The sequence below is a fragment of the Rhinolophus sinicus genome, linkage group LG06 (assembly GCF_036562045.2).
Source record: "Rhinolophus sinicus isolate RSC01 linkage group LG06, ASM3656204v1, whole genome shotgun sequence".
In the NCBI taxonomy this organism is placed as follows: domain Eukaryota; kingdom Metazoa; phylum Chordata; class Mammalia; order Chiroptera; family Rhinolophidae; genus Rhinolophus; species Rhinolophus sinicus.
Genome location: NC_133756.1, coordinates 36,012,375 through 36,034,868, shown reverse-complemented (window position 1 = coordinate 36,034,868; position 22,494 = coordinate 36,012,375). Strand labels below are relative to the sequence as shown.

The window sequence follows — 22,494 nt, the reverse complement described above, 5'->3', positions numbered from 1 at the left end:
TGTATCAACTTTAAATGAAATATTTTCTTTTCTATATAACCTTGCCTAACGTTTATAATTCTAGAACTCCCTGAGTTGTCTTTACATACTTTCCTCTCACCTACCTAGCTTTCTGCCCATGGTTTTGTGATTCCCTCTCAATTTGTATTGCAGTCACTGTGCACTCATCATGCTTCTTCCTGCTCTTTCTTGTACTTAAAGCTCCCTTCCCTTTTCTTTGTCCGGTTAATTTCCACTCATCCTTTAGATTTTATTTCAAGATCACTCCTTCCAGAGAGCATTTGTATGGCCAAACTCCATTAGAGGCTCCTTATACTTGTCATGGCTGGAATTTTACATTTCTGAGGGTATTTGATTAATATTTGTTTTCCTCACTAGACTATAAACTCCTTGAGAGGAGAGCCTATCTCTGTTTTCACTTTGCTTTTGTATACTGAGAGCGTGACAAAGTGGTCAATAAATGTTTTTATCCAACAGATATTGACCACTTTACTTATATCAAACACAGTGCTTAGTGTAGGGGGATATAACAGAGAAAAAAACAGCCATAAGCTTCATTCATTCATTCATTCATTCATTCATTCAAGAGTTGAATGAATAAATAATAATTTGCTTATATTAATCATTCCTTATCAACCTCTCTTCCAGATAAGAATAAATCTTTCAATTTGTATCATGCACATAGTGCTTTAGCATGAACATTTTGTGTACAGAGTTCTGCAAGTAGTAGGCTGCTAATAACAATTAGCCAGATTGATGAATGAACTAATGTCCAAGTAGATTAATTATGGATGCATAGGTTGATGCTGGCTGACATAAGACCAAAGGAATACAGTTTATATGCAAATATACTACCCTTTCGGTAACACAAGAAAACACACAAAATGTGTGAACAGGATGCTTTTAAAAAAAGTTCTGCTTTATCTGTATTATGGTTATTTAATATTCAAATTCACATTAGGAAGTCAACAAGGGATTTTGCTAAAAACAATGTGCATTTTTACCAACATGATATGAAAAAAAAAGTTGTACAGACTTAAACTTGTAACATATGCTTTGTTCTCTTTTTTTTTCTTTTTCATGTGGAGTTGTGAACAGATGCTTGGGCAGGTTAATTCTGTACTAAAACTTGTACTTCTACACATGCCACGGAGGTGGATACTCTCCAAGTTAGCACTGTAGCTCCCTTGTTGGTCATTAGTCACATCAAAACCACTTATTTTTGCTTTTATTAAATTAAAATGAAAATGAGAGTTCTGCTAACAAAGGTTTATTTTATACAGTGGGGAGGCAGCCTCATCTCTCATTCCTCTGCCACAAGAACCTTTGCTCTTGTTAAACTAATCTAATCATCAACGCTTGGCATGCTTATGTTTCCTCATCTCCATTAATTTCTACCATGTCCCTGTCCTGACCAACCACTCCCCACCTATCCAAATCCTTCAAGGCCCAGGAAATCCTGTGCCATAGGGAAAGCTTTTTAAAATTACACCAATCATTAGTCATCCCATTAACATACATCAATTGCACAGTGTTTGAGAATCTACTAGTAATATGTTCAAATAGCTAGGCCATACACAAGTGGAAACACGAAGATTAGGTAGCCACATGTCTTTTTCTTATAATGCTGTTGTTGAAGAGAGGGAAAAACAGTCAGCATTCATTCAACAAACACTTATTAACTTGTGACTATTTTTAACGTTACCGTGGATAAGAATCATCTGAGGAGTTTTTAAAAAAATGTAGGTTCCTTGGTTCCAAATGAAACCCACTGACTCAAAATTTCTGAGAGGGTGACCCAGAAATGTAAAATTTTAACAAGTGTTTGTAATTTGAGGATGCTTCCTTAATATACACTGCTTGGACACAGGGGTTACTAAGATGAATGCACAGATTCTCTGCCCTCGAGGAGCTCACATCCTAGTTAGGGCAGGTGATTAATCACAATAAAAATCAAATATTATGTAATTACACTATAAAGTAGATCAGGCTTGTGAGATGGTTTCAGGGACCATAGGGGATGGTAAGAGGCAATAGTGCTGGATGCACTGAAACCACCAGTTAGCTTTATTGGGTTCCAAGGGATTCAGATCCCTTTATGGACAATATTCACCAAGCAATAGGGGAGAGGGAAGGGAAGGTTGTGTGCTGTGATCAGGCACCTACACTGATAAGGACAACCATGACCTAAGAAAGTACTGGATGAAGCAGAGCTCTCTTTACAGAGGGCTTTATAGGAGGGAAAGATCATTTCTAGCTACTGACTTCTGGGAGTCTTTGAGGAGCTACTGTATTTGAGCTGGGCCTTGAGGAAAGGTAAGATTTACAAAGTATAATACAGTATAGAGAAGAGGATGAGGGAAAACAAGGATATTCCAGAAGGAAGCATTAGTACAAACAAGGACACAGAAGCAGGAGCACAGTGACATGGAGGGGGACCAGCAAGTAGCTGTGTTTGGCTTAGTGAAGGATAATTTTTCTTTTTCTTATAGTTGTGGATTTAGGGAAACACTGCAGACAGGTAAACTGGGCCAGATCTTAGGAGACCTTGAGAGCTAGACTTCAAAGTAGCATTTATTCCTTGGATAGCTCATTTGATACTTCATATATATACTTTTTTTATGCCTTTCCTCCCCAACAAGCTCATACTTTTCTTGAAGGCATGGGTACATTTCATACTTCTGTATAAATTCCTCAGAATGTAGTGCAGTGGCTGGCACACAGCAGGAGTTCAAAAATTTTCTGTTGACTAATTAAGAGATTGTTTTTTTTTCTCAAAAGGAGGGCTTCCATGTCATACAGGAGGACCATGGACCACTGGGGTTTTCTATGTTCTGTTGGCACCATGTTAAGTGTGTGAGAAGGTTGTTGCTGTTGACAATCTCAGAGGTCATGCTGTGATGATGTTGGAGGAGTCTAAACATGAATAATGCAATTCTAGCCCATTGGGAACTTTACTCCAGGTGCATGCTTCTTCGTCATTTTCTCCACATTAACTATAAATATTTTCTTGAATTTGTATTTCTGTCTTATTAACATAGTATCAAAAGGTGTAGTGGAATGGAAAAAAAAAACAGAAAATACTCTGTAAAATCAATTGTTTGGAAATTTAAAAAGTAATGAATGATTGATTGTTGTAGTTTCATTTGGACTATAAATTTAAGGAAGAAACTTTTTTTTTTTAAGAATTAAAAAACGGACTCTCTCAAATTCTTCATGGATTTTCTGGCTATTGAAAAGGGTTGTTGCATCAAGAAAAGTCATTACCTTAACTCACTCCATTACAACTTCATATGTTTAAGACATTCAATAAATACATCCAGAAAGAGGAATTAATATTTACTGAAAACCTACAGAATGTTTGAAAATATTCTAGATTTTGGGATACACTGTTGATCAAGGGGGACAAACTCTCTGATTTTCTAAAACTTAAATTCTAATAAGATCCAGCAGTTTAGTTCAATTGTTCCAATAACAACAAAACTTGTCCATACTTGTGTTATTTTCCACAACTCCCTTTCCTTCTGATTCTATACATTTTCCTCTATTATTTTCCCTTTCCATAGGGTCAGCTATGACAGTGACTCTCAAATCTCTGTCTCAGACACATTTACTAACTTCCAGATCTGTATTTCTAACTATCTTTTAGGCATTTCCAACTGCGTGTTCCAAAGGTAATTGAAACTCAGTGGTGTTCAGAACTTCCATTTTCTCCTACCGAACTTCCTCCTCTTCCTCTCATTTTAATTCATAATATTACCCACCAAATCCCAATTACAACTAAAAGCAACATACTTGATTGCTTCTCCCTTTTCTATACCCCTTCCCTTTTTGTAAGTTCTTTATTTCTTGAATTCATCCTTTCTTTTTTTTTTCCCCCTCCACTTCTCCTGTCTTCATTTCTTAGTTCTGTCTATGGAATGTTTCCTAAACTATTATAGTAATTTCACTTATCACTGTTTTTAATCTGTTCCTACTAAAGTTCTAACTCCTATCACAATTTCCGACACATAGTAGGTTATCAATAAAAATTGGTGACTAAGTGATGAATTTGTCTTTTATATCAGAGGTACATTTTAAAATGTAGACTTGAATACGTTATTCTTTTGCTTAAGATATTTCAGGCTCTCTGTCATTCACTAGATCAATACCAAATTCTTAGCATGACATTCAGGACTCTGATGTTCTTGCTTCAGTTCATTTTTTCTAATCTCACTTCCCTTTATCCTATGAAAGAATCCATAGTCAACCATATCTAACCACTTCAAGCCCTCCAAGCCTACCCTTCGGTTTCATCTCTCTATAACTTCCATGTGCCATTCTCTCTCCCCTTCTTATCTTTCAAGTCTTTCCTGATCCTGAATCTCTCTGCCTTTCCCCCCAAATGTCACTCTTCAGATCTATTATTTTATCTATCCAGCTATCTATCTATCTATCTATCTATCTATCTATCTATCTATCTATTATCTATCTATCTATCTATCTATCTATCTATCTATCTATCATCTATCTATCCATTCATCCATCCAGCTACCTTTTATCTGCTAATTGTGGTGATATCATCTGCAACTTCTATTATTCTTGAATTTCTAAAAGGTAAAATGTATGTCTTATTCATCTTTGTAGCCTCTCAGTGCTTACAAAGGACCTGCATAAGCATAGTGTAAACATATGGGGATAATCAGCAAGTCGATTCAGATGTAAAGATGGCTTTATCTTTATTCTCTCTCTAAGTTCCACTAAAATGACAAAACAAAAACAAAACTGTGTGACTTATTTCACTTTGCGTAATACTCTTGAGATCCATCCATTTTGTCCCAAATGGTACTATTTCATCTTTTCTTATGGCAGAGTAGTAGTCCAACACTTGAAACCTATGCAATTTTACTAACCATTGTTACCCCAATAAATTTTAATTGAAAAAATATGAAAGGGAAAAGTGCTGTTGTTAGTAAACAGGAAAAGGTAAAAGAAGCCAGAGACTTAGAGAATTTTGTAGGAAATACAAAGTAGATTCAATTGTATATATTTAAAAAAATTCAATGCTAACACCTGTGACTTAATACAAACAAAATAGGGTCCCTCTGGGAAGCCAGAATTGCTTGGTTTCTCTAATGAGTTCCAAAAGTTTGTGCAAATTAGTACTTTTTTTCAGAGGAAAAATTTCCAGTATCTAGTAAAATAAAATATGCACACTTAATGATCCAGCAATTCTACCTCTAAGAAGCCATTCTTTGCAAATATTTGCATGTATGTGTCAAATATTGGTCATTTCATCATTAAAATGCCAATCAATTGGTTATAGATTAAATAAATAATATGATGTCCACTGTAGGGAATTATTTATAAATTTTTAAAATGAATATAAGATATACAGTGTTCATGATATATTCTTAAGTGAAAAAATGCATATGCATGTACACGTTTGTAAATGCACAAAAAAAGAACTGGCATGACAGATGGTAAACTGTGTTTACCTATGGGGAATGGGACTGGCAGGATGCTAATAGGATTTTTCTCTTTTTATTTTTATACTTCTGTATTAAAATCACTTTTATAAGTAAAGAGCAATATCAATCATTAAACAATTTAGACAAAGAAAATTTCCAGACTTGGAATAGCAGGTGCTGGGAACAAAACAGGTCATAGTTAGTCCATAAGGAACAACTGTAGGACTTCTAGAGAGTCGGGAATTAACACTTAGAGTTAATTCACTAACTGGGATTGCTCATTAAAGATCTGCTTCTAACTGGCTTCTAACATGAGCGGTAGGGTCAAAGCAGGAGGCATTATTCCAGCCAACTTCAGGTTGGCAAAACCCAAACAGCAGTGAAATTCTATAATGAGTTTATCCTCATTAGTAATTCTTCCTTCACCTCTTGCTGGCAAATGCAGCTTTAGCCCTCAAGAGCCCCCTGACAATGGCTAAAAGAGATGATGGGTTGAGAAGCACGCTTCAAACGTTGGAACTCAACCAGAGGGCCTCACTACAGGTAGCTGACCACAGCAGTGATTACCCAGGATGGAGAGCAGACTGAGCTGGTCTGTCACCCAAAGAAGGGCCCTCTACTGCCATCCACCTTTCTTGAAGGCACCAAACCATATCTGCTTGTTCATCTACCTGCTTGCTCATTCACCAGAGCCAATATGTGGTATTCTGCTTGGGACTCAGGAAGAGTGAAGTAGGGGAAGGGAAACAGAATCGTATGGCATAGAATTATTTCACAGCGGGAGGGGTTCAGCTTTATGCTTGTCTCTGGGGAGGCCAGTAAGTCTGGCACTGATTCTCAGCTAGGAAAAGGGCAGCGGGCTAATTAAAGATTGCAAGGTACTATTTCAAATTTGAAACTACCCTGGTGGCATCCAGGGCTGGTTTGTTTATTGGGGATGTTAGCTGGCATCACAAGTTAAATAGCCTTGCTTGGCTATGTGTACAGAGGGCACGGAAGATTCCACTGGAAATTTTCAGGGAGCACTCTTCAAACTAAGAGTCATTGTACAAATCTTGGTGTTTTTATCCAGAGATGAAGCACATCCCGTGTGAATAAGAAGGACCATGGGAAGCTGTACTTGGAGGGCTCTTTGGCCTCTGATGTTTACATTCTCTTTTAACCGCTCTACTGTATCATTTGCCTTTATGGAAAGCCTTATATGAATATCCTCTTTGGAGTCTTACCAACCCTTTCAATTATCTAACGTGTTGTAATCGTTGTGAGAACAGTGAATAAAATATATCTGTATTAATTTTTCAATGCTTCATAACAAATAACTAAAAACTTAGTAGCTTATAGCTTAAACCATCACTCACTTATTAGTTCAGAGCTCTGTAGGCCAGAAGTCAGGGAGTGGTGTGATTATGTTCTCTGTTTAGGGTTTCAAAAGGCTAAAATTGTAGTATTGGCTAGACTGTCTTATCATGTGGAGCTTGGCGTCCTCTTGCAGCTCATGTGGATGTGGCAGGTTTCAGTTCCTTAGGGTTGTAGGATGGAGGTCCCTGTTTCCTTGCTCGCTGTAAGGTATTTCTGTGCTGGGGTCTCTCAGGTCTTAGATGCTACATTCCTCACAACACAGTTCCTTCTATGATCCCTCTCACACTTCCTATCTCTTTAATTAAGAAGAGTCTATTACCTTTTATGGGATCTCCTATTTAGGTCAGATTTACCCAGGATAATTTCTCTATTTAATGTCTAAGGTCATCTGACTTGGGACTTGAATTATATCTGCAAAATCACTTCGCAGCAGTATTTACATTAGTGCTTGATTGAATAATTGGGAGACAATATCTGTATTTCAGGGGGTACAGATCTTGGGGGCAATCTTGGAATTCTGCTTTCTACAATATGCCCCAATGGTTAATTGAGCTTGTTAATACAGATCATAGAATTGTGTTTTGTGGAGCCACAGGAAGTAGAAGGAGGCTGTTGGATACCCCCACCCTCATTTATAAGAATGAGTCTACTTGTATCTATTGTACACAATTATAGCCTGTATACACTGTTATTACTATACTTTGTCTATACTCTTTCCTTTGGTGATAACATCTAGTCACATAGTGACTTTTAAATTATATACTTATATTTATTAAATGTATTTATATGTATTTCTACCCAGACTCATGGTTAACGACCTTACTGACAGCTCCACTCAGATATGTAATAGGCGTATCAAACTTAAGACTTCCAGAGCAGAACTCCTGATTTTCTCTTTAAAACCACATCTCTTGTCCCTAAAATCTCTATCTGGGCTGATTGGTAAAGTTCTTTCTCTGTACAGAGCTAGACTGTAAAAAATAGTAAAGGTAATAAGTGTCTTTCAATTGGGCAGACACCAAAGCAAAATGTCAAAGAACATTAAGAAACAGGGAAATAAGCCCAAACAAAGCAACAAAATAAGTCTTCAAAAACCAGTGCTAAAACAATGGAGGCATATGACATACCTGACAAAGAATTTAAAATAAGGTACACAGAGGAAAATGAGTAAAAAAACAAAACCTGCTACTCCAAAAAAATGATGAAACCAAAGGAAGATATCCAGAGGAAAAAGACAAGAGAGCTACAAAGCAGACAGAAAATATTTAACAAAATGGAAATAGTACGTTATCTCCTGTCAATAATTCCTTCAAATGTAAATGGATTAAAGTGCTCAATCAAAAGAGATAGAGTCTTGTCTATTTTTTTTTTGTATGAATGGTTAAAAAAAAATCCAACTGCAGGTTGTCTGCAAGAGATTGACTTTAGATTTAGCAACATACATAGCTGAAAGTGAAAGGATGGGAAAAGACATCTCATGCAATGGTAACCAAAAGAAAATAGGGACATTCATACTTATATCAGACAAAATAGACTTTAAATTAAATACTGTCAAGAGACAAGGAAATTACACAATGATAAAATGGTCAATTAATGAAGAAGATATAAGTAAATATACACCCAATATCAAATAATCCAAATGTAGAAAGTAAACATTGAAAGAACTGAAGGGAGAAATAGACAAAACATAAAAAATATTAAAGGATTTAAAAACCCCACTTTCACTAATGGATAGAACATCCAGACAGAAGAGCTTTCCAGCAAATTTTTGAAGGTGTGGCCTGGTTTTTACTTGCTGATTACAGTAAAATGCAAGGGGAAAGAGAGAAAGTGGGAGAACTGTTAAGCAAAATGTAACCAGGACTTAATTTGGGAAATTCTCCTTCTTTCAGATCACAAAAGATGTTACAATTAGGAGATTCACTGCCAGGAATCTCCTAAAATTAGAAGATTCCACAAGTGTGTTCTGGAAAGAAAATCAAGGGTGTTTCTGGGCAACCTTTTGCTAGTGCCTTGTAAGGATTAAAAGGTCAGCGTATTCATTCATTCATTCACATAAAGTGTTCTCGAGATTAGATATGTGTCTCATGGAACCTATCAGACATCTTAGAAGAAGCCAGGAATAGATACGGTATTATCCAGGAAAGACCTGTGGAGCGATCTCTTGTTTAATGGAGAAATCCTCAAGTTGTACATGGGAGACCATAAGGCTCTTAAGACTGTTGTATCAACAGAAACATTGCCAGTATAGACTGAAGGGGACAGAGAGAGGACTACATGAAAGAAGACTGCCAGGGTCACAAAATTCTATAGGTAGGAAATAGGTGGATAAATGTACTCAGCATCAAAAACATGCTTTCCTTCCTGGAAAAGGAAGGATGACTCAGAGGGTGGAGCTACAGGCACAGAGCAATGGGTTTTGAGACACAGGCGAAATTCCCAGTCCTGAAACTTAATGGAGTTTGCCTGGCTGGATTTTGAAATTGGTTCTGAGTGTAGACTCCTTCAGTTCTTCCATTGTTTTTTTCCTTTTTTTTTTTTTTTAATTTGGGAATGTCTATAACTGTTATTCTATGCCTATGGCATAATTGGATTTTGGAAGCAGATGAACTGTTTTCTAGTTTCACAGGTCTACAGATGGAGAGGGATTTTGATTGCCAATACCTATGAATGTGTCACCTTACATGGTAAAAGAGAATTTGCAGATATGATGAATTTAAGGATCTTGAGATAGATTATACTTTATTATCTGGAGTCCTGATGTAATCACAGATGTCCTTAAAAAGAGGCAGGAGGGTCAGAGAAGACAGAGAAAGAGATAAGATGATGGAAGTAGAGTCAGAGTAGGAGATGTAATGACAGATGCAGAGACTGAAGTGATGTGAGAAAGAGGCCACTAGCCAAGGAATATAGGCAGCCTCTAGAAACTGGAAAAGGCAAGAAACAGATCCTCCCATGAAGCCTCTAGAAGGAACAAAGCCATAATGACACTTTGATTTTAAGATTTCTGACCTCCAGAAACCAAAGCTAAAAGAATGAAAATGCTAAGAAATGTAAAGAAAAAGGGATGAAGAAAGTACATGTGTGTATGGAGGGTGTAATTAGGTAGGGTGGCCAGGGAAGCTTCACTCAGAATGTTTTCGGAAAAGAGGGTCCTTCGTTTTGCGTGGGAAAGAATTAAAATGTGAGCCAATAGAGAGTTGTTGGGTTTTTTTTATGTATTTTTTTTAATTCAAGTTCATTAGGGTGAAAATTGTTAGTCAAGTTACATAGATTTCAAGCGTATAATTCTATAATGTATAACTTATATATCACATTGTAAAAGTAAGTTTATTTAGCAGAGAGTAAGAAAAGAAAAGGCCACCCTAGACAAAGTGGCGATCTCTAATCACTAGTGCAAGAGAGACTCCCTCCATCTCTAGGGCCAGGGTTTCTGTGTGTTTTCTGTTTCTATGGAAATTTTATTGGTATGGGGGAAAAGGAGGAAAGAAGAACAATGGCTAAGTTTATCTTTAACTTCTGTAAGAGGCAAGAAGAATAGAGGCAGGTTTGTTTCTAACTCTTGTAAAGCACAAGCTGTGTTTTATTTGCTGTGGACTTAACTGCAGGGATGGTCCTAAAGCAGGCTCTAGTCTTTGCAGAGTTTGTTCTGTGTGATTAACATCTGCCCAAGTTCTGTGTCTTACAGCACACAAGCAGCAGGCTTGGAATCCAACCTTCTACTTCCTTCTTCTGTAAAAATAGTTCTCATGTCCCTTTCCTATATGAAGAAGTTGACATTTTAGTAAAACCCTAAAGACGAGGAAGTGAACCGTGCAAATATCTGGGTGGAAGATTATTCTAGATAGAGGGAACAGGAAAAATATGAACACCTGAGATAAGAGCAAGCATAACATGTGGACAGCAAGAAAACTAGAAGGGATGGAGTAGATTACGTGAGACGAGTAGGATGGCAGACATGGTTGCAAACCATATGAACAAATTCCACTAAACCTATATTAAAGGTATTTCCATGCAACTTCCTTTTATCTAGCTTCCCAAAATGCCTGCGGCCATTCCATCACCACATGACATAGGACATATTACAATAAAGGGGAAGTCAGGATAGAAATTATAATTAAAATATTTTACTTTTGCTCAGCATTCCAGACCTGGGCATATCCCTGTATTCCTTTCCTATTGCTGAACTGCAACAAATGACCACAAATGTAGTGGCTTAAAACAATTCAAATATATATATATCTATATCTATATAGATATATATAGATATAGATATAGATATATATATATTTGAATTGTTTTATATATGTGTGTACTCTTATTTAATGTAGTTTATCCTGGTTCAGTCAGTGAGCATTTCTTTTTCCCTTAATTTCCCTCATAGAAATTGTGGACAGAATCACCATGGCACTTGACTACATTGAGATATATGCCATTCTTAGAAAAATCTGTTTACAGAAAGACAAAGACCTAATTCATTTCATTCATGGTACCCAGTCATGATACTAGTAAAGTAATGAGACATGGCAATGAGGGAAAAACTACTTCCTTTAAAACAAAGGCAAAAATCACTTATTTTATTGCTAGGAAAGGGAAAGTTTGAAAGCAAGAAAATGAGTTTCTTTATTTGTATGTGTGACATTGGAGATTGCTTATTAAAACCCTAAGTCAAAGAGATTGCATTTATAAATGAGGAGACCCCAATTTGATCTTCCTATAAAAAAACCCTCCACAATTGTTTTCAGTCAGAAATGCATTTTAAATGAATGATTAATCAAAGATTCTTTTCAAGTTCCAGAGTTAGTAGAAACACAGTTTTATTTATTTACTGGTCACAGTTGCAAAGTTTGAACTTAAAAGTTTCATGGAGAAACTCATTTGGAAATAGTATATCTCAAACCCAGTTTAAATTGATTCCTCAAAAGATAGCTAATTATAGAATGATTGCTTTTCAGATAAAGTATTTCTTCCACCTCTATTACTGTTTAGTTTGAATTAAACATTTCCAATTTTTATGATTCTGATGATTAGAATTATTTGAACTGTTCACTTTTAAAATCAAATTATTCATTCATTCAAAAACATTTATGAAGTGCCAGTTGGGAACCTGGTACTCTATTAGATAAAGGGAAAGCTTTCTGGAGAAAAATGTTAAAATTGAGTTGGCAAAAATAAACATTTATTTTATTTAAAAATTTTAAGCTATTGTCTTTCAGCTGAGGGCCCACTTTTCTATGTTCTACTTTGCAATTCTGAGGTTAACATTTCTTTTTGACAGGTGGCTCCGTGTCAGGGACTGACAATTTGGGTGTGCCTGAGAGAGACTGGAAGTCTAGAGAGGAGAAGGATGGGACTTGCTCATTCTGTTTATTTCCTGGTCATGTCTGCATCTCAACAGCAACGCTTCTCCCTGTGGTGACACTAAACTTCAGCAAGAGCCGTTTGTAGTTTTCCCACACAACTAGAACCAACCTCAATATGCCCCCTCAGAGACACCTGCACCAGCTAGCTGGTGCCCCTCTTCAGAGGTCTGAGTCTCAGCTTTAAGGTTTCTTAATGTCTTGCACTAACTCCTTCCATTGGTTCCCTATCCTAGAGGTGTTAGCTACTTTCTAGAGTTATTACCTCTGTGATCATTCATTGTCTCCTGTTTGCCCTTTCAGTTCTCTACTACAAGATTTACCATTCTTTCTATTGCACTTTCTTTGTTAAATGATATATTTTCCACCTTCTGGCTGGACCTTGACAGATACAGAAATTGATGTGCCTCTACTAATTTAGAAAATAAGTTTCATTTCTCAAGTTTTTCCTGATATATTAATAACCTCTAGCAATGTCTGTGATCTATATCTACAATCTACACCCTCAGTAGTTTTACAAATGTAAGACATGGAGGAGTTAATGGGGGTGGCCAATTCTATGATGACAGATTGTGTTTTATTACTATGTTCTTTTTTACAACTTTACTTGAAGAATAATTGAAAAACTTTGATTAGTAGTTGTAATTACTTAAAAAGGAAATTACTGCATATGTAAATAAAGTGCTTGCCTCAGGTAGACATACATCCTAGGTAATTAAAAATTAGTTCACCTTGGGCAAACTAGGGAGGTGAAACCATTGGTAGCTATGCTTTTAGTAGAATGAATTTAATTCTTAAATGAAGTTTTTAAATTAAATTTCAATCAATTTTAATTACATGTTAAGATATTAGCAGAAGTACTCAACTGTTTCAAATTTCCATAGAACACATTCATATTATTTGTATAGGCCAAACAGATATTCTATAAAACCATTGGCATTTCTTCTCAGAGTTGCTCTATTCTTTACTTATCTATTTGAAATTTTTGCTTGACTCTATGAAATAAAGTGAAAAAAGTCAACAGAAATAAATTCAGTTTGAATACTGAGATTAGAAATTCTTGCTTATTGTGACCTGTAGCCTTGCTGAGCGTGTACAGTGGTGATTTGTAGAGTGCAGAATATTTTTCAGCTTTTCTATAAAGAAGTTTTAGAGAATATAAATCCTCTAAATAGTCCACGAATGGCTGAATTTATGAAATGTTTTTATAAAGACTGTTTGACATACTGTCTCCAAAGTTAGATAGTTAAAATGTTCTTCATTTTCTGATGAATTCTCTGGACTTCTAAATTCAATTTATCTTTGCATTGTGCTTAGAAAATTAAATGGTTTTTTTAATCATATAAAATATATATTTTTTACTCTTTAAATATTCTTGTTGCTATTACTTAAGTATTTGTTTATAAAAATTCATGTTTTGTTTTTTAATTCAGAATTTGAGTGCCCTTTAATTTATAAATATCTCTGTCAGTAACTGGTACATAAAATAGTTCAAAGAGTTGAAAATACTCTTAAAATGATCTCACCATTCTGAAGAATGAATACTGGATAATTTTAGGTGGGGAGCCTGAAAGACTTTCTTTAAGGATACAAAATAAATATTTTAAAATTACCCCTTATCTGATTACTTTTTCAGAAAAAAACATAAAAAAAATTAATGAAATAGCACTTTAAAATCATTTGTGATATGTTGCTCATATTAATATGTAACCCAAATTCCAAGAAGAAAGACAAAACATGTAGATAAAAGGCAACATTTGAGTAGATAAGGAATGCTCATTTCTGAAAATTGATGAAAAACAGGAACCCACAGATAGAGAAAGTACACAAGAATAATAATGTATACAAATCTCATACAGGAGTAGATTTTTAAAAATCCTAGACAGTATTGTACCAAATATAGTTTATATAGAAGGTTATGGTCATTGCCATATCATGATCATGTTGGATCTATTTCAGAGATACAAAATAGATTTTACATTAGAAATTATCTCTATTTAATTCGCAGCATTAACAGATTAAAGGAGAAAAATACTATTATCTCAATAAGGGCAGTAAAAGGATTTTATAGACTGTGGTACCTACTCATGATAAATTCTCTTAGTAATCTAGAAATAGAAAGATATGTACTAAATCTAAAAAAGAGTATCCAATTTAACAGTAAGGAATATCGTTAATAATGAAACATTAAATGCATTTCCATTACAATTGGGAATCAGACAATAACATTTGCTTCTATTCAACTATTCACAGAATCTTTGATTCTCTACACAGAAATCTCTAAAGAATCTATAGACAATTATTCATATTATTAAGAGAGTTTAGCCAGTAGCTGGATATAAGTAAATAGACAAAAATCACATGGATTGCTATATACCTGCAACAAAACCGTTGGAGACTACAACTTTAAAAAAAAGTATATTTATAACTACAACAAAAAGATAAAGTACTTAGGAATAAACTAACTAAAAATGTGTACACATTTTTTGAAGAAAATTATAAAACTTAGCTGAAAGATATTTAAATGGACAAATACATGGAGATATGTTATATTGATGCCCAAAAAGATTCAATACTATAAAAATATTAATTTTCCATTGTCAACCCAATCAAAATTGATTTATAGAATCAATGCATTTCTAATCAAATTCCAACAATGTTTTTTATTTTGGGGGAACTAGGTAAACTAATTTTAAAATTCATATGAAAAATAAATGTCCAGGTACCTAAGGTAAAGAGACTTGTCTTATCAGGTATCAAAAACTTGTTTGTGCTAATTATGACTGGTGTTTTGGTAGCCAGATAGTAAACTGACCAATGCAGAAAGTAATCTATGAATATATGGAAATCATATTTTGTTAAGAGTTGGCACTCATATTCAATTGAAAAAGATGGACTGCTGAACAGTCCATCTGCTTGAGAAACTGGGTATGTGTTAAGAAAAAATAATACAAGCAATGTAAAATAATTAAGACCGGATGGAAATAAACTTGACTATGAATAATGAAACTCTCACTTTTTTAGAAGAAAACATATGAAAAGATCTGTTTGACTTTGGGGAGGCAAGGACTTCTTAAGCAAGACCCAAAATGTGCCAGACATAAAGAATATACACATTTTATTATATTTCATTACAAAGTTCTGGTCATCAAAGACACCATGAAGAAGGTAAAAAGATTGCAGAGGCTTGGAGGAGATATCTGTAGTTCATAGAAGCAACAAAAGATTAGTATCTAGAATATATAAAATATTTTTTATTTTTATTTTCCTTATAGATTTACAAGAAAAAGAAACCAATAGGAAAATGGGCAAAAAAGCATAATGGGCATCTCACAGAAGAGGAAACACAAATTGCCATGAACATGGAAAAATCCTCAACCTTCTTAGAAATTAGGGATATACAAATGAAGATCATAATGAGATGCCATTATACTGGCAAAGATAAGATGTCTGACAATATCAAGTGTAGGTGAAGATGTGAAACATGGGAACTCTTACACATTGCTGGTAAATGAGTACAACTATTTTAGGGATAAAAGCATTATTTTTCAAGTTGCACATATGCACAGTTTATGACCAGAAAATTCCACTTCTACATATATGCCTTAGATAAACTCTTGCACATGTGCAGTTATAGGAATATTTATAGCAGCGATGCAATGACAAGAACTGGACAAAAATTAATGTTCATGAAGAAAAGAAAGGGTAAATAAGTTGTAGTATAGTTATAGCTTTAGAAAGCTTAGAGAACAAGCAAAGTGAAAGAATATAATTACATACCAAAGTAGGGAATGTCAAACACAATTCAGGATTGTAGTTGCCTCTGGGAATAAGGCAGAATGGGATAAGAGCTTACAGATAGTGATACAGGAGTCGTGACGTACTAGTACAGAATATGATGGTGGAGTCACAGGGATACATTTTCTTATGTTTTGCAACTTAAATATATATTAGATATAGTATTTTATATGTATCAAATTTGATATAATAAAACTTTAAGTGTCTTTGATTTTATTATTTTTCTCTTAAATTTGAGTTTTAATTCACTATTTTTGTTTTTACCTATTATTTGATAGTCTTCCTAATTCAGCTACAGAGAAAGCTTATAACATAATGCTTATAAAGAATGCAATTCCTTGAATGTGATCATCATGCATTGATATAAAATAGAATGCACACTATAATTCCTAGTTGGTAATAGAAATATCTTTCATGAAAACACATATAACCAGTATGTATGACATCACAGTTACAATGGAATGTCAAATCTCATTTCTCTGACCTCCCTCCTGCATGAATAGCAGGAGAACAAGAAATCTGGCCTTTGCTGGGATCCTGCTCCCTAGATTTTGCTTTTAGGAGTCCTTTTGGGATGGGGAGGAGTGGTGGAGACAAGGGAATCTCTCACGGAACAGGAGGTGCTGCTCCAGGGCCCACTGTAATCTCTGTCTTCCTCCCTAGCTGCCCATTGTCACTGTGTTGTCAGTGGGTTATTTCTCACGCTGCTGCCAGCCTCTAAGTTGTTGAACTCTAAATCGCACACAGGCCACACACCACAGTCTGCTATTTGCTTCCTCTGGGATCAACTGTTTTCTTTTCCTGGCTTGCAGAAAACTTCCTTATTTTGCTTCTTATGACTGATTCTTTTGATAAAAGATATAGCAAAGTTGTTGGGGGCCCTAAGAGACATTTGCCTTTATTCCATAGCCCTTTCCTTTCCAGTGCAGGGCAGGGAGGAGAGAGAGAGTGAGACAGGCTGGGAGCTGGGAGCTTGGGCTAGATGAGAGGGATGGTCAGCGAGGGCCTCACACTGTTTCTGGACCCACCTATTGATGCCATTTCCCCCCAGGCTCTGCTGCTCTATCGGCTCCATTTTCCAGTATTCTCACTCATGGTGATTTGCTTTTGGGGCTCCATTAATTCCTATGCCAGTTGAACACCACAGGAACTCAGCTCATTGGAGAGATCTATAGACCCCTGAAATATATACCTATCACAGGGCTTCTGGGTCCCATCACGATCATTCAATCTGTATTAGCAGACTTGATCATTCTATAACTTTGGAAGTTCCTAATACCCTCTGACAGAAGATGGTTCTAAACAAAGTTCCCAGAGGATATTTAAGGATTCATAGAATCCACCTCCACATATCAACCTAATACGCATAATGTCCTATCTCTGACCTGAGCCCAAATAACACTCATTTGACCTCATAAAAAAGCGTGGGGTGGTAGCAAAGGGTAAAGAGGGTCAAATGAATGGTGATAGAAGGAGAACCAACTCTGGATGGTAAACACACAATACAATATATAGATGACGTATTATACAATTCTACACTTGAAACCTATATAATCTTACTAACTAATGTCACCTCAATAAATTTATTAAAAATACATAAATAAAAGGAAAATTGGGGGGGGGGGGAGAAAGACTATACCAAAAAATAATAATGGTAACATAAGGGAATGAGATTGTGGATGATTTTTAACTATCATTTTTATACTTCTTTTAACTTCTTAATTTTTAAAAAATGCACATTGGTTAATTTCATATTGATAAAAACAAGCCATGAGGGAAAGAATTTAAAGAAAGAAAAGAAAAGAAATCTACTGTGTTCACAGAAGTTTGCTCAGTATCTTCTGGTGGTTACTCCTGTCAAAAACATAAGATAATTCCTATTGTTTAGAATTTTTCATGATTACAAAGGCTTCCCTAAGTAGATATTTCAACTTCAAACCTCATTTGGGATTTTACACTGATTATTAAGCAAACTTTTGTTCTCTTCATGCTGCTGCCAGCCTCTAATTTTAAAGCTTTTTTAAAAAAAATTATTTACTTATTGCCACTTTTTTCTCCACATCTGTCTCTTTACCATGTCACACAAAATGAATCATCTAACTGTAATCTCCTTGGTGTCAATATCTAGCTACAGAATAGAATTCAATCCCTTTTCCTCTATGTGACATTACTTCTAGGGGCCTCTTATCAGAGCAAATTCTCTTCCTTTCTCGTTAAAGGTTATACCACCAGGGAAACAATAGCTAGTCCTACACATGTGACTAATAAAAGCCAGACATTTGATTAAAAGTGAATAGCATTAGAAATGTGAATTTCCATAATTATACTCTCCTGTCCTTCCCTCCAAATAACTGAATGTTATCTAATAAAGGGTGCTAGAAAAAATGCCAAAAAATAAAAATTAAAAAGATACTATTTTATGAGACTAGTATGGAATACTGGGAGTTCAAAAATAAAACATGTTTCTGCTGAGATGCATGATGATTTCTTAGATACCATAAAGCATAAATGAAAAAATATATATTTTAAATTTACTTTTGCTAAGTCTATTTTCAAAAAAATAAACATGCTCTAGTCATGTTTGTTTATCTAAATATTTCTAGTAAAACCGTGATTCACAAACTATCCATATGAAAGACTTCAAAATGATACACCTGACAGAATTGAAATCATGGAGATATATATTGTTCATGTATATGAAATTCTCTCAAAAAGCCGATGAGATAGATGTGATTGATCCCCTTATTTTACAAAAGAGGAAGCTAAGGATAGAAAGTGAGCTACAGACACAAAAGTACTCAGTTACCCAGTCATGGAGTTGAGAGTCAAACTTCAGATGTCTGAATCTACTGCCCATGTTTTTTTTAACTACTGCGCCAAGCTACATCTCTTCATGGAAGCCTGGGCAGGTATTAGCTTCTTAACAACTAATTTAAAGCTATCACTATAAACTAGTTTTGCCACTATCTGTTATTCACCACCCCTACCAATCCCTCTACCTACATTAATACACATCTGCTTTTAAAAAGCCAGAAGTACATTAGACTACATACTGGGTCTCTTGCTGTAATGTCTGTTTGAGCCCACATTGCAGGCTGCCCTGTAACCAAGCTGAGTGCATGCAAAGAAAGGCAAACTTAGCAGTGCAATGTAGCAGGCAGAGGGAGGCTCTGAGGTTGATTTTTAGTTGGCCTCTCTCAGTTTGCATGTCATGTAGACTCTTAGAGCCTATGTATACTGACCACTATTGGGGTGATGGCTGGTGAGGTACCTTCACAACAGAAACAAGGGGATGGACTGTTAAGCCTGGTGCTGGAAGGAAGACAGGGCAGAGACTCAAGTCAATGCCAGCAAGAGGGATATGGCCAGTGCTCCCAGATAATATTGCCTGAGCCCAAAGGACTGAGCATAGGTTCAGAACTGCAGATGTAGGAGGCAGAATCAGTTGCAGACACCAGCCCCGAGGCCAGCATGTGCTGCCAGCACACTTCTGCAAACCAGCACTCTTTCCTTCAGGTCAGTAAGACACGCAGCCTCCTTTGCACATACCCAAATTCCATCTTAAGGAGAGAAGCTGGGAAGGTGAGGGATACCTGAGAGACAGAATGTTTACCCAAGGAAGATGAACACAACTAAAGGAACCATGTGACTTTTTAAAGCAGATTAAACTTTTAACCACAGATGAAAAAAAGGTCAGTTTTTACCTTCAATAAACAGCAAATAGAGGGTAGGATGATAATCAGACTAGTTGTGGTTAAAGCAAAACAAGTTATTTTCTTTGCATACTCCAGATGTAGTATAAACTCCACCTCAACATCCTTATACATTGGCCCTCACTGGGAATCACTTTTTTCCCAGGCCCCTATATGTATTATCTCAGTTAATTCTCACATAAACCCTGTAAAGGAGGAACCATTACAATCTCCATTTTATACAAAAGGAAAACGAGGCTTAGAGGGGTTAAGCAATTTACATAAATTCATATCAGTAGCAACATACCATGTTTCCCTGAAAATAAGACCTAGCCGGACCATCAGCTCTAATGCATCTTTTGGAGCAAAAATTGATATAAGACCCCATCTTATATTATATTATAAAAGACCGGGTCTTATATTAAAATAAGACCGGGTCTCATATTAATTTTTGCTCCAAAAGATGCATTACAGCTGATGGTCCGGCTAGGTCTTATTTTCAGGGAAACATGGTTGCTGGGACAGAAAAGCTGATTACTTACTTGACTGTTTTTAATTTAAAAACAGTTAAAATACATTTTAGATGAACTGGATTTTTGAAATTTTGAAGATGTTTAAGTGGAAGACTTCTGAATAAAGAAAGCTGGGTCTGCTTGAGTATTTGCTTTCTAACTTGCATTTGAGGTTTTAGTCTTCAGGCAAATTTTAAAGGAAACTTAAGCCTAGAAAGGAGCAGTCAGGATTCTGTCAATTTTGATGGCAGTGAGGTCATAATACGTGTTCACTAGAAAGACACTTTCAATCCAATTCAAAATAGAAGACCATTGGCTTCTCCCCTCAACTAAGACGTCTCTAAGGCAGAAGTCTGCAAGCTATGGTTTTTGAGTTAATCGAGTCTTGGTTGAATTTGTCTTCAGCCACATAAAAGCTATGTAAGTCAGTGACTACTTTGAGCTCATCTCCATAAAGTTAATATGGCAACGTGTCAAATGAGGATTAAATGAGGTAACATTTGTGACACACTAAACATGGTACCTGCCACATAGTTGGTGCTCAAAACTGTTAATTTGCATCTGCCTGTCCTTTTTTTTTTTTTTTTTCCAATGAATCCTAATGTTACTCAGTTCTCTGTGGCTTATTATATGTAGTCAAACAATCACTTTAACTCCCAGGTTTTGTTTTTGTATTTAGTAAAAGCAAATGTGCACTTGCTGATTTAATACCACAGGCTACAAAGACAGAGCAAAATAAATAATGTCCTGAGGTGTATTTATCAAGTTTAGAAAATGCATTCACTTACCAAATCACTAAATTCATTATTGCCTAGGTCAAGTCTTTCCAGCTGGGCCAGTTTGTGCATTGACCTGTAACAGATGAAGAAAAATACTGTTGTGAGGCAGTGCATGACACATTACACCAAAAGACGTTCCATCCATCCCCATGTCAGATTTACCTGGTTGCATAGTGCACAGAAATGGGGGTATTTTTCAGTGAGAAGTAAACTGCAAATATACAGCAATGTATACAAACTGTCACCTGAAAACTTTTAGTAGCTTACCATGTTCCCAAATGCCAGTCTATAGTTGGAGTACAGCGTTGGCTGCTTAAAAACAACCTGGGAAGCTTGTGAAACAGGAGAAGGTACAGGGAGGAGCCCCCACATCTATATTTTTAAGAGTCATCACAGGTATGGGAACCAATGGATGAATCCAATTCTTAGCAAAGCCTTCTACAACCCCACAATATAGACACAATTTCATCATGAATCTTGTCATTTTCTACTTCCCTAAATGAACGTCCATTATAGGCAAACTGTTTTACTCACTGTCTCCTCAACATATTGGCTTAGAAGCTGCTATAGCTCTGAACAGTTGCAAAACTTTGGGCAAGAGTTGCTGCCAAGTTAGAGGTACCTTAGCACATGCTGTGTACACAAGCATTTCTCAAGCCACTCTCGAGTACAGCATACAACCTAAAAATGATAGTGTTTTCCTGTGTCAAATTTTTTCTCTCCCCACTCACCTGAATGCTGTCCTTAAGTCCTGACTACACAGAAATTCCAGAGGCATAATTAACTCAAATCTTAGAAATTTTAGTTCTTTCACCTTTAGGATGGATGTAGCGATTTTCTTATGGGGATTTTATGAAATACTGCTCTAATCCAGACACTGTCAGGCACTCAGAAATGCAAAAATGTGTGTACCTTTTCTTCACTCAGCAACTGTTAACACAAGATTATGTACCAGATAATCTTCTGAGGTCTGGTGTACAGCAGTGAATAAAAGAGACAAAAACTCCTGGCCCAAAAGGACTTTATGTTGCAATGTGTGTGTGTGTGTGTGTGTGTGTGTGTGTGTGTGTAGGGCGTATTATAACAAATAAGATAATTAAGCAAAATAAAAGAATATACTAGAAGGTTATATGTGCTACAGAGAGAATTTAAGCAGAGGAGATTAGTAACAGTGATAAGAAATAATTAAACAAACAAGAAAAATAGTAACAAATGAGGAATAACATGTAGCAAAGGGCCAGCTCATAAGGTCGTTCATGTCAGGCCAAGGAGTTTGAATGTTTGCATGAAGGTAATGGAAGCCTTTAAGGTTTAGAAGCAAAAATTGATCAGATTTGTATTTTAGAGAGCTCACGCTGGCAGCTGAGAATGGTGTGGGAAATAGGGAGAGGATGTGCTAGCAAAAAGGACAAATGAAAAACTGTCCTGCAAACCATGTGGTGATGAGGATGACTGATCGGATGTGGGAGGTAAAGGACAGGGGGAAATTAAAGGTAGTTCCTTGGTTGAGTAGCAGTGTGGGAATATTGGAATGGAGTAAATCT

The 22,494-nt window shown here is 35.9% G+C and overlaps 1 protein-coding gene across 9 annotated transcripts in view; it reads right to left on the bottom strand.

Annotated features, from left to right (window-relative positions):
- LRRC7 (leucine rich repeat containing 7) overlaps positions 1–22,494 on the bottom strand; it is a 474,513-nt gene that overhangs the window by 157,905 nt on the left and 294,114 nt on the right. For all 9 annotated transcript variants that reach the window (XR_012497277.1, XM_074334934.1, XM_074334935.1 and 6 more), the window contains one exon: positions 20,960–21,023. Coding sequence is in view for 8 of the 9 variants with exons in the window: in XM_074334934.1 (XP_074191035.1) it covers positions 20,960–21,023 (64 nt within the window). In the remaining variant the exon portion in view is untranslated. The remainder of the gene's footprint in view (positions 1–20,959; positions 21,024–22,494) is intronic.